The 12,727-nt window shown below is 47.3% G+C and overlaps 1 protein-coding gene across 13 annotated transcripts in view; it reads left to right on the top strand.

Moving 5' to 3' along the window:
• Positions 1-2,668: 2,668 nt before the first annotated feature.
• Ppip5k1 (diphosphoinositol pentakisphosphate kinase 1) overlaps positions 2,669-12,727 on the top strand; it is a 50,668-nt gene continuing 40,609 nt past the window's right edge. For 3 of the 13 annotated variants that reach the window (XM_041678771.1, XM_041678770.1, XM_041678768.1), the window contains exons 1-10: positions 2,676-2,780; positions 6,824-6,920; positions 7,187-7,361; positions 7,715-7,910; positions 8,329-8,419; positions 8,633-8,718; positions 9,025-9,179; positions 9,314-9,415; positions 10,198-10,359; positions 10,447-10,568. In XM_041678771.1, the coding sequence (XP_041534705.1) occupies positions 7,215-7,361; positions 7,715-7,910; positions 8,329-8,419; positions 8,633-8,718; positions 9,025-9,179; positions 9,314-9,415; positions 10,198-10,359; positions 10,447-10,568 (1,061 nt within the window). In that variant the 5' untranslated portion in view covers positions 2,676-2,780; positions 6,824-6,920; positions 7,187-7,214. Of the gene's footprint in view, positions 2,781-3,011; positions 3,050-3,215; positions 3,315-3,362; positions 3,960-6,389; positions 6,470-6,628; positions 6,648-6,823; positions 6,921-7,186; positions 7,362-7,714; positions 7,911-8,328; positions 8,420-8,632; positions 8,719-9,024; positions 9,180-9,313; positions 9,416-10,197; positions 10,360-10,446; positions 10,569-12,727 lie in introns of those variants that run through there. The other 10 variants (XM_041678767.1, XM_041678766.1, XM_041678759.1 and 7 more) reach the window with 9 other exon arrangements.

Here is a 12,727-nt window from a genome sequence, read left to right as displayed (position 1 = left end):
TCATGAAATAATAGCTACGCTGAGAAGTCATATATTGTGTACTTTCCTTATTCTTTGTGAGACCCTGTCAGGTATCTAATGTCAATCATTTAAAAAAAATTACCTCCTGGAACTGGAGAGATGGCTCAGTGGCGGCACTTTCAGAGGACTTGAGTTCAGTTCCGGGCAACCACATGGTGACGGGCAACTGTCTATAACTTCAGTTCCAAGGGATCCGTTTTGCCTGCATGTTTGTGTACCTGGTGCCCAGAGAACAGAAGAGAACATCACCTACACAAGACAGGTGGTGGGGGCATACACCTTTAATCCCAGCACTCAGGAGGCAGAGGCAGGCAGATCTCTGTGAGTTTGAGGCCAACCTGGTCTACAGAGTGAATTCCAGGACAGGCTCCAAAGCTACACAGAGAAATTCTGCCTTGAAAAACCAAAGAAACTAAAAAACAAAACAAAACCCAAAAAACACCCACACACATGCAAAAAAAGTTCTCTTGCATATGGGAAGTAGTTATCTCTCTCTATATATATAGTAGTTTATTTATTTGTTAATAGTTATCATTACTAAAAAAAATTATCATTACTAATATTTATTGCTTTAAAGCACTATACAATTACAAGGAAACTGAGAGGTGGCAGTGGCACACGCCTTTAATTCCAGCACTCAGAAGGCAGAGCCAGGCAGATCTCTGTGAGTTCAAAGCTAACTTGGTCTACAGAATGAGTTCCAGGACATCCAAGGCTACACAATAAAATTATATCTCAAACAAGCAAACAAAAACAAAACAAAACAAAAAACAACCCCACAAAACCCTACACTTACAAAGAACCTTTATAAGTGTAAGTTATTTCATTGAGAATTAGATCATTCTAACATACGAGTATTTTCTGGGGAATCGGTGAATTTTTACACTTGGGAGATGCTGTAATTACTTGCTCCAATGGTTGGAGTTGCAGAAGAGGTATGAGTCTGAACATTAACTATCACTGTCCTTAGAATCATCTCTAGCCACTCAGCAGGCCTTGGGGGTGGGGGTCAGTAAGTTAAGGCATATAACTAGGAAAGTTGTGAGGTCCCTAAGGTTACAGAGAACAAATGGAGAATTTCAAACTCCTGACCAGGGAAGCCTAAATGAAGATTTAAGAACAACAATATACATAGAAGAACATGCTTTCCTATGATCGTATCTGTCCCGTTCAGACAAGAAATGTCCTTTATGGGCGCATGTGTTGGAACTTGTTTTTCAGCTGATGGACATTTGGGAAGTGATTGTATTCTGAGGGCTCTGGTCTAATCAATACATTTATCCCTTGATAGATTCATAATGTGATGACATTATTGGAACATGGTAAAAGGGAGGATGTAGGGCCTAGTTGGAGAGAGTTTGTCCCTGTGGCATGCCTCGGACAACACATCTTGTCCTCTGCCCCTTCCTCCCTCTCTGCTTTCTATTAGCTAACAAGCAAATGCCTTTTACCAAACCACCCTTAAGTTCTGCCTCTCTCATGGCCAAAGCAATGGTGCTAAGGATCAAAATTTCTGAAACCCTGAGTCAAAACAAATCTCTTTCCCCACGGACTGTCACAAGGAGCAGTACTTGTAGGTGTTTAGTTCCACCCTTACAAATAAGCACGGTGGCCAGGCGATGGTGGCACACGCCTTTAATCCCAGCACCTGGGAGGCAGAGGCAGGTGGATCCCTGTGAGTTCGAGACCAGCCTGGTCTACAGAGCTAGTTCCAGGACAGGCTCCAAAGCCACAGAGAAACCCTGTCTTGAAAAACCAAAAAAACAAAAACAAAAACAAATAAACACGGTGGAGGCTCCAGGAAGAAAAGCGAATTTCCCAAAGCTAGTTATTTTTGTCTGTGTTTGTTTTTTTTTTTCCTATGTAACTTTATTTTATATGCATTGGTGTGAAGATGTCAGATCCCCTGCAACTAGATCTTCAGACAGTTGTGAGCTGCCATGTGGGTGCTGGGAATTGAACCCGGGTCTTCTGGAAGAGCAGGCAGCCTCTCAGCCCCTGTTTTTGTTTTTCGAGACAGGGTTTCTCTGTGAAACTGCCCTGACTGTCCTGAACTAGCTCTGTAGACCATGCAGGCCTCAAACTCACAGAGATCCGCCTGCCTCTGCCTCCCTAGTGCTGGAATTAAAGGCATGCGCCAAAGCTACACAGTTAAGAGTAGGATTCAAACCCAGCTGTTCAGATTCCAAGGCTGGAGAATAGAGAAGAAGCAGAGTGTAGAGACAGAAAGCGGTTTACTCGGTTTCTCATGTCTACCATTTACTTACATCTTTCACAGATCAGTCTCTTTGTTCCTCCCCTTAACTTTTCCCATCTGTTTCTGTTTGTCTCCAGTGTCCCTACCTTTTCTCTTTTCACCTTCTCGCCTTATGTCTACCTATAGTACACCTGGATTTGCTTTACAGAAAAAAAAGACTCGGTTTTTGCCCTCATGGAGGTGCAATGTCACAAACTTTGCCTCTTCTTCATTCATCTCAGTCTTTTTTCCTCCCATTGGTGTCAATGGTTAATCTCTCTGTCTAGGTTGTGGACTGGCGACGCAGTAGGAAATAAAGAGGCAGAGGAGCATAAGGCTGCATTTCCCCAGGCAGCCACGAGGAGCCACCCTCCTCCACTCTGAAGCTCCGGCCAACGCAGCCTGACTGTTGCCGGTGCGCGCCCTCCGCGGATTGGCGGGACCGCAAAGAAGTCGCGCTTTGATTGGGCCGCTGTCAGGTGTCGCTGCCTGCAGGTTCGGCTGCGCGAGCGGAGGGAGGCGGGTGAGTGCGGGCCGGGGGCGGTGGGGGAGTGGCTGGGGCTGGGGGCGGTATCGGGGAGGGTGGGCTCGGCGAGGGGCTCGGCCTGCGCCCGAGGCCGTGGGTTGTCCCGGGTGGGGACAGCTTCGGAGGGAGGCGCAGCCGGGAGGCCTCAATGTCAGCCTAGGGAGAGCGAGGCGGGGACGGCGGGGGCGGGCAGAGGCGAGTGCGGTCAGGATGGGAGGGCGGGATTCGTGACCCGACGCCTTGAGAGAGAGAGGACGACCGAGCGGGTCAGTGGGAGAAGAGACTGGTGTGGAGGGGTCTGCAGGAGGCATAAGGGGACCCTCGGGAAGATGGAAGGCTTTCAGGGACAGGGCTGGGGGAGTCTGGGAGGAGGGGCAGGGCTGGATCGCAGGGGAGGGGACCGAGGTAAAGGGTCGTGCGCGAGAAGCCGAGGGAAGGGAGGACCAGCGGGCGCTGGAAGCTGGCGGAGTGAGGGAAGGGACTGGCTGGCCAGGGGAGAAGGTCTGCTGAGGAATGGATTACTGTGGAGAGGTGAGCCTCCAGAAGGGCTAGTCGGAGGAAGGGAGCTCTCGTTATAGGGGATCCTCGCTGTAGGGGGCCATTAAGTGTTCATCGTTAAGAGAATGATGCTACCCAGTGTACCCTGGAGGCTGAGGCAGGAGGATTCTAAGTTCAAGGCTATCCTGTGCTACGTAGAGCCTGTCTCAAAAAAAAAAAAGTGTTAGCCAGTGTGATGACTCATGTGCAGGTTTGAAGTGTTGTTTACTTCTGGGAGTCCCTGAGTGGGAGAATTGGCTGGATTCATTGCATTAATTGAACAGTGATTGGGGTGTAGCAGTCAGTGTGGAGAGTAAGGTTAGGGGAGTCAGTGAAGAGCCATTATCACAGATTGGGGGAGAGAAGGCGGGATGAGTGAGCTACACTGAGAACGGCCTCCGGCAGCAGATGGAAGACTGGTGTCAGAATAAGGAATATGTCAGAAACATTCAACTCGCCTGCGGAAGGAAGTGGGAAGCAGGCAGAGAGGCCCACGCTAGTGATCCCAACATTTGGGAGACTGAGGGAGGACGATCGCCCTGAGTTTGAGGCCAGCCTGAGCTACAGAGTGAGACACTGCCTCCAAACAACGGGGGAAGAGTAGGCAGGGAGGCGTGGGACGGAACTTCACTTTTGAAGGTGAGAAAATTCCGTATTGGTGGTGGAGTGAGTAGTTTCTGTGTTGGTTTCCTTGTACTATTGTTGGAGCCTCTATCAAATGCAAGGTGATGCCAAGAAATTAGAGATTCACGCAGACTGCCCTCCACTCTAGGAGCTGAAGAAGTTACGGTTCGCTGTCGCCCTAGCCCTCTCCAGATCTAATTTAGCGTTGGTGCTCCTTAGATTGCCTTCTTGTTTCCTCCAACCCCTTCCCTCCCTTCCAAAGCAAGACTGCCCTTTAGCCTGGTGTAGACTCTGTCGCTTTCTTATGCAACGAAGTTTGGGGAGAACATGAAGGGGGAAAGAGCACATCAAACAGGAAAGTGTTTTTTTGGGAACACCACATTAAAACCCCAGCCTCTCCCAGAAGTACATCCAAATAAAGCCTGGCTTTGTCATAGCTATTCCTGCCAGGCTTCTATGTTTGCTTTGTTAACTATGAATTTGGACCTTCATCTTCTTTCAGTCTGTGTTTGTGAACAGACTTCTCCATCCTATTGTCTCCCATCACAGGGTTCTAGTAGAATTCCACGAGCGTGGCTGGATATTGTTTAAAAACAAACATACAAACAAACAAATAAAAAACCCAAACAAACAGGGAAGACTTAAAGGGCAAGTAGAGAAGGAATCTTAGACGTAGGGAGAGCTCCCGGTTCAGAAAAGGCACAAAGAAATGATGAAATTCTAATTGGGGAAGTTGTGAGGTATCTTTGGGAATGCCACGGTTAGGTCACTTACAGGGAATTCAGAGAGACGGTCTGTCAGTCAGGAGGGTGGTGTCTGCAGACGGCCTGTTCTGTCTGTGGTTGAGCAATAGAAGCATGAGATGGGGAGGCCGAGATGGCCAAGGTTTATAGAAATCTATAATTTTCTAATCAAAGCTGCAACCCTCGTTGTAATGGCAGATTTTAAAATTAAAATGGAGAGAGGAATTATGGAAGCCTTTAAAAAGCTGTACGTTAACTAATTCGCAAAAGGAGTTCTTGGCTTCATTGGGGCTGGCAGTGTTTCTGAGAACTTCTATGGAACATGGAAAATTTCTGTTGAGTGACTCCATTTTATTTTTGGAAAATAATAATAGTTGCTCATACCCTTACAATTCATTATTAGCAAATGCTAGCCTTGTGTGTATAAGCTTCCGATCTTTTGGAGTTTTGAAAATAGACATTTATTTATAGGCAAGATTGTATAGGTATCGCGGGAAACTCACCGCCATTGTCGCTTCTCTTCAAATGTAACTACTGTTACAGATTTGATGTCTTTTCAGTCCATTTTTAAAATTATGCCATTTTAAAAATTACATATTTTGTTTCGTTTTGGGGGCAGGTCTCACTGTGGTTCTGGCTGGCCTGGAACTCACAATGTAGACCAGGACAGCCCTGAACTCACAGAGATCTCCCTGCTTCTGCCTCCCAAGTTCAGGTCCTGAAGTCTTGCACCACCACACCCAGATTCAATCTTTTAAATGGCTACTAAGTGGGGGCTGGAAAGATGGCTTAGTGATTAAGATCCCTGGTTGTTCTTTCAGGGGACCCGGGTTCCATTCCCAGCACGAATGTGTACAGAGACACCTGCAGGTAGAACACCCATACATATCAAAGAAATGCTGGCAATCAGCAACAATAACAAACCAACCACGAGCCTGTACTAACTGCATCTGCAGTCGTGAATAGCAGGATGTGTTTATTTACGCAAATGGTTGTGCTCCATGTTTATCTTGGGCATTTGTACTAGGAAACTGTTGCATATAGCTTACATGTATAGTGTGTATGTTTGTGGATCCATAGCACACATGTGGAGGTCAGAGGACAACCTGTGGAAGTCAGTGTCTCCCCCCACCAACCCCCATTCCCATCAGGTAGCTCCTAGGGTTCAAACTAAGATTGTTAGGCTTGGCAGCAAGTACCACCATCTGATCCGTCTTGCTGGCCCTCATTCATTTTTAAAATCTGGGTTGTTTTTTTTTTCTGTATACTGCATCAGAGTCTACCATTCTTCTCCTTATGGCATCTGGATTGTTCTTAGTTTTCCCCCTAGGCAACAATGAGGTAGAGAAGGGAAGAATGTCCTTGGGTGTGTCCACGTGGGTAGGGGAGTCTTACCACAGCCTAACCACCTCTGTGCTGCTAACAGTTTGGGCTGGGTAGATGTTGAGCTAGCATATACATTTTAGAATTTCTTGTGGCATTCCTGCCGTCTGCTTACTAGAAACCAGTGTGGCACTTTGCGGTTCTAGTAACCAGGAATGTTGCCTGACGGATTCTCTCTGGAGTTTCCATTAACACTCGAGGCATATGCACGTAGAGTGGAACTGCCAGCTTGTTCTGATCCAAGTTCATAAGATGTTCTTATCAGTGTGGCCTTAGGACGTTTTTTCCAATGTAGCTGCTACTCTAACAGACCTTGTCTTAGGCCAGCGTTGGTCTTGGAGTACTAAAGGACTGGATGGACCACGGAGATTGTAGTTTGAACGGATTGAGAACTGCTGTGTGAGTGTTTACTCTCAGCCTCTCAGTCAGCACCAGACTTCCCTGCTTGGACTGATTCTCTGGTTTTTTCAGATGATGTGGGTGAAGGAGAAAGGGCAAGCACAGGAGATGTTAGTGTCCCGAGACAGTGCTTAGCGTGGAGGGTGTCCTGGAGAAATGTTTCTTGAGCTAATAGCAGGTAGTAATGAGGGTGGAGTTTAAAGGCAGATCTTTGGGGTCAGAGCATCCCTTTGCCCTTGAGTCGAATCCTTGACTGTGCTTGGGGAGGTACTGTAGGGAGGTGGAGAGAACTGGGAACATTGTGGAATGAATCCAGTGTTTGAAATAAATGTCACTCTAACCTTCTCTTGGTAGGAATCAACAGTAGCCTTCCTTGGAGAACTGCTTCTTCTATTTGCTGCCTGGAGTTAACATTGTTTCCTGCTGGCAGAATCAGGGACATGCCAGCACTGTAAGGCTTCATCTCCTGATCCTCTTCCCAGTTCTTGGCTGGGGTGGGGTAAACAGGGAAGAAAAGGAGTCCTTGCTTTGCTCTTACTACTCTTTAGTCATGTCAAATCGTAGTGCAGTTTCCTTTCTTCTGGGTCCTTTCCATCGCTTTCTTTCCTGTTCCTCTTGTACCCCATCATTGCTCCCTCTCATTGTCTAGTTCCCTGTACCCCATCCCTTCCCACTGTAAGGGCGGATTCTAAGCTGATGGGGTACTCACTTCTGCAGAGCGGGATGAGTGGGTGTTCCGGCGGGGATGTGGTCATTGACGGCCAATGAGGACGAGAGCAGTGCGGCCCACTTCTTCCTCGGAGCTGGAGATGAGGGCTTGGGCACCTGTGGAATAGGCATGAGGATGGAAGAGTGTGACAGTGAGCTCCTTGAGGACGAGGAGGATGAAGTGGTAAGTCTAGGGAAAGCGATGTAGCTTAGTGGGCCCCTGCCCTAGAGAACTGATACTGCACTGCTTGGACACAACGGTTCTTTGCAGGCACAGACTCCCTGTTGTAAACAGGCTCTATCCTGACTAGGGGAGGGGCCATAGAGATTGGTCAGTTGCCTCTCTCTGAAACCCCTGCTCAAACGTCCTCCTCCTGTTGTCTTCTGGTCACCGCTGCTGCTTTTGAAGAAGCACATTTCCTATGGGCTTCTTCTCTAGTGGGCGTCCTTTATCCCTCAGGCTTGAGAAAGATGTGGCAGTGTTGGAGGTGACAGATGTGGGAACCTGGAGTTCCTGAGAGCACTTCTTTTCTGTAGCCTCCAGAACCTCAGATTATTGTTGGCATCTGTGCCATGACCAAGAAATCCAAGTCCAAGCCGATGACTCAAATCCTAGAACGACTCTGCAGGTTTGACTACCTGACTGTCGTCATCCTGGGAGAAGATGTCATCCTCAACGAGCCCGTGGAGAACTGGCCGTCCTGCCACTGTCTCATTTCTTTCCACTCCAAAGGTTAGGGTCTGGGAGGGAAGGCCGGCCGTGGGGTGCTGGTTTGGGGATGGAATTCTTATCCCTTTAGTAAGAGGCTGTCAGCGTCTCCACACACAAGGGAACATTGAAGGGGAGTTTACCTTCTGTTTCAGGATTTGCTAGGCGGAGGTTAAAGCCTATATCCCAGCCACACAAGATGATGTGAAGGCACTTACTTTCTCTTATAGACTTGGATCTCTGGGAGGATCCTACATGTAATTGTGTTTATTTTCCTGATGACTATCCCGGACTTGAGGAACTGGGCAGATAAGTGCTTGGTTAGATGTGTCCGAGGAGCTCAGTGGCAGCCGCTGTCTCTAGCAGGTCACAGCCTGTCCTGCTGCTTCTCACTCTGCCTCTTTGACTTTCTTTGGTCTCTCCATTTCTTTCTCCCTCGCAGGCTTTCCTCTGGACAAAGCTGTTGCTTACTCCAAGCTTCGAAACCCCTTCCTTATCAATGATCTGGCCATGCAGTATTACATCCAAGATAGGTATAGCTTCCTGTGGACCAGAGGGGTGGGTGGCCCTGAAATGCCCACTTTAGGAAGCCTACTCTGGGGTGGCACAGTGAAGCAAACATGCTTCATTTTTTGTCCCATTTCATATTGAGTTATAGTTCCCTGTGCAAATAAAATGTCTAGCCTTTTCCCTTTGTCATCCCCACCTTTCCTACCTGGCTAATTTATTTGGGGGGGGGGTGACAGGAGGGAGGTGTACCGGATCCTGCAGGAGGAGGGTATTGATCTGCCAAGATATGCCGTGCTCAACCGTGATCCCGCCTGTCCTGAGGGTGAGTAACTGCCTTGATTTCCATGATTTTAGCCCGGTATTTGTTCCTTAAACTTCTGTTCTAGATATATCTGTATGGGCCTTTGACAGTTGGATTATAGGTAGAGTTGTGGGTCTTTAGACAGAGCCGTTGAACTTTTATATAGATATTATCATATCTAAATGCCATATATAAGCATTGCCGTATCTGTTATAGGACGTGGTCATAAAATGTGAAAGGTTGTATAGATTAAAACCTCAGGGAAACAGGAGTTGGAGATACTCTCCAACCTTAGTTCCTAAGAACGATCCCACGCCCATCTTTCAGAGTGCAGCCTGATAGAAGGTGAAGACCAGGTGGAGGTCAATGGAGCTGTCTTTCCCAAGCCCTTTGTGGAGAAGCCAGTGAGTGCAGAGGACCATAATGTCTATATCTACTACCCCAGCTCTGCTGGAGGAGGAAGCCAGCGCCTCTTTCGTAAGGTATGGGAGACATCTGAGCATCTGGGAAGTCAGGGAGTAAAGGACGGAGTGAGGCTGTTGGGAAGAGAGAAGGGATCTGAGGGTAAAGCATGGAGATGGAGGCAATGTTGTTTTCCTTTTCTTTCCTCCTCAAGATCGGCAGTCGGAGCAGTGTTTACTCTCCTGAGAGCAGTGTCCGGAAGACAGGATCATACATCTATGAGGAGTTTATGCCAACAGATGGCACAGATGTTAAGGTTATGGTGGATACAGAGATTTAAAATGTTACAAACATCCGGGTGGGGATGAGGTGCTTGGGAGGCAAGTGGCAGTGTGTATGGATCTTAGAAAACAAAATGCGATTTCAGCTGGCTTCACATTCAAGTGGCTATAGCAAGTGAGATGCAGACATTCTCATTTCCCTATCAGAGCGAGAGCAAGGTGCCATAGTGAATTGTGAGACATTGGTAAATTATTGTTTAATAAGGACTAGAAAGTAGTGCTAGAGTCCTATGGAGAAACCTTTGGAAGATCATTGGAATAAGGCTCAAAAATATCAGTCTCAGTCTCTGTATTCTTTTTTTAAAAATCGTCTTATTACATTTGTGTGTGTGTGTGTGCACCATCGCATGCATGTGGAGTCAGAGGTCAACTTGGGGGAGTCACTTCTCTCCTTCATCCATATGAATCCTGGAGACCAGACTTGTCAGCCAGCATCTTTACCTGCCGAACTGTTTCCTGACCCAGTCTTTGTATTCTTTACGTTTGGAGGAGTTTTTGGTCTTGTCTTTGTTTTAAGACAGGTTCTTACTGTGTAGCTCTGGCTGACTTAAGACTTGCTGTGTAGACCAGGTTGTCATTGAACTGATGAAGTCCTGCCTCTGCCTCCTGAGTGCTGGGACTGAAGGCGGGTGCCACCACTCTTGACTGGGCAGAGTTTGGTTTTTATTGTGGAAGAGTCTATAGACCTAGTGCTCATATTGTCTTCTCACACACAGGGTGAGCTGTGGGCATACTCAGTGGTGCTCTGTACCCGCAGGTGTATACAGTGGGGCCCGACTATGCTCATGCTGAAGCTAGAAAGTCTCCAGCTTTGGATGGGAAGGTTGAACGGGACAGTGAGGGGAAAGAGGTGCGCTATCCAGTCATGCTGACCGCCATGGAAAAGCTGGTAGCCAGGAAAGTCTGCGTAGCTTTTAAGGTAGAGAGGGCTCATGGGGCTGTGGGGTGAAGGGAAGAAATGGGCAGGGCTTGGGAGCTGATTCGCTCTGCCTTTTCGCTTTTGCAGCAAACAGTCTGTGGATTTGACCTTCTTCGTGCCAACGGTCACTCGTTCGTGTGTGACGTCAATGGCTTTAGCTTTGTCAAGAACTCGATGAAATATTATGATGATTGTGCCAAGATTCTGGGGTAAGAGACATAGTGGGCAAGGGTACGGGGAAGAGGGCTCAGGAGCTTTCTCTTTATAAAGCGGGTGTGATGTCTGTGCCTGTTTACCCGGCACTTGGGAGGTGGAAGCAGTTTCATGCTATCCTGGGATACATGAGGCTGTATGGATAAATAAACAAACAAACAATAAAGCTTTTGCTTTATTTTAACTATTTTAAAAACGATTCAAAAGTCAAAAATGAAAAAGGAGAAGGAGCTACTCGGCCCCTGCTGTCTCCGTAATGCATTCCTCAGAGATGACTGCTATTAACAGTGTTAGCTGTGACAGATTGCCTTTCTCTCCCATGTGTAAATAGCTATATTTAGTTTACTGACTGTGATAATACTGGGATTTTGCGTTCAAAATAGCGTGTAATACCTAAGCCATTCAAAAAAACATAAGGGATGACGGTATAGTGAGCATCCACAGTATGGCAGTTCTAGCCAAGCACTGTCTGAAGAAGTACACCATCAGGCCAGATATGGTGGTCCACACCCTCAATCCCAGCACTCAGGAGCCAGAGGCAAACGGATCTCTGTGAATTCCAGGCCAGTCAGAGCTACACAGTGAGAGGCCTATCTCAAACAAGTACATTGTTGAGAGTGGCATGGTGGCTCAGAGGGTAGAGCGCATGTGTGTGCACAAGCCTAGCTATGGGAATTTGATCCCTGGAGCCTGCATAAAGGTGGGAAGAGGGAAGCAGCTCCACAGATTTGTCTTCTAACCTCCACACCCATGCCATAACATACGTACCCACAAACACATCATGCACACTTATGCACACAATAATTAACGAAAAAAACCCACATTATTAAGTGTTGGGCTGGGTGTGGTGGTGCACACACTTTTAAGCACTTAGGAGGCAGAGGCAGATGGATCTCCATGAGTTTGAGGCCAACCTGGACTACATAGTGATTTCCAGGACAGCCAGAGCTATGTAGCGAGACCCTTTCTCAAACAAACAAACAAAATGTTAGCTATGATAGTTCACATCTGTAATCACAGTAGGAAGGTTGTCACAAGTTTGAGGCTACTTTAAGCTACAGAGTGCTGGGGGCACACACCTTTAATCCCAGGACTTGGGAGGCAGAAGCAGGTAGATCTCTGAATTTGAGGCCACTATATGTGAGTTACAGGAAAGCCAAAGCTACACAGAGAAACCCTGTCTTGAAAAAAAACAAACAAAAGCAAAAAATTAAAATCAAAAATATTCTATTATTAAGGCTAGGCATGAAGGTATACACATATAATTCCACGTTCAACAGACGGAGGCAAGAGAGTTTCAAGTCTGAGGCAAGTCTTTGCTACAAACAAGACCCTGTCTGAAGAAAGCTGGAGATGTAGTAGAATTGCTTGCCTGAAGCCCTGGGCTCAATCCCCAGCCCCTCATAATGGCAGTGTTGACTCAGACTGGAGACCCAGCGTTTGGGAGGCGAAGGCAGTGTGGGGGCTGAGAAGGAATCAGGCTTAGTCAGTGAAGTGCTTACTGTACAAGCGTGAAGACCCAGATCTGAATCCCAGCACCCAGGTCACAAGTCGCGAGTAGCCTGTAATCGCAGCATGAGGAGGCAGAAACAAGGCAATCCTCAGGGCTCACTGTCCAGCCAGTCTAAATGACTGGTGAGCTCCAGGTCAACCAACCAGTGGAGAGTGGTCAAGGAAGATGCCTGACTGTGACCTCTGACCTCCACAGGCACACATAGGCTGGTGTATGCATCTGTATGCAGGAATATAACCCCATCTACCTACACACATACACATACAAAATAGAACCTAATGACCATCTGCTATGTAGTGAGTTTGAGGCCAGCCTGGGATACATGAGAAAAAATACGCTATTAAGAATATGTGAAGACTGGGTGTGATGGCCCATGCTTTTAATTCTGGTGCTTGAGAGAGGTATGAGGTCTCTGTGAGTTTAAGACCAGCCAGGGCTATAGGAGTGAGACTCTGTCTGGATATAAGGTTCAGATGGTATAAGAGCTTGCTATGCAAACCTGGTGACCTGAGTACAGTCCCTGGAACCCGTGTAAAAGTTGAAGGAGACAACTGACTACTGAGAGTTGTCCTCTGACTGCCACATGCCCATGCCGACACATATACATCACACACACAAACATACACACACACATGCCCACAC

Source organism: Microtus oregoni, unplaced genomic scaffold (genome assembly GCF_018167655.1).
Source record: "Microtus oregoni isolate MIOR12 unplaced genomic scaffold, Mior012 000031F_ref0000149, whole genome shotgun sequence".
Classification (NCBI taxonomy): Eukaryota; Metazoa; Chordata; class Mammalia; order Rodentia; family Cricetidae; genus Microtus; species Microtus oregoni.
This window is presented reverse-complemented; position numbering and strand designations above follow the sequence as displayed.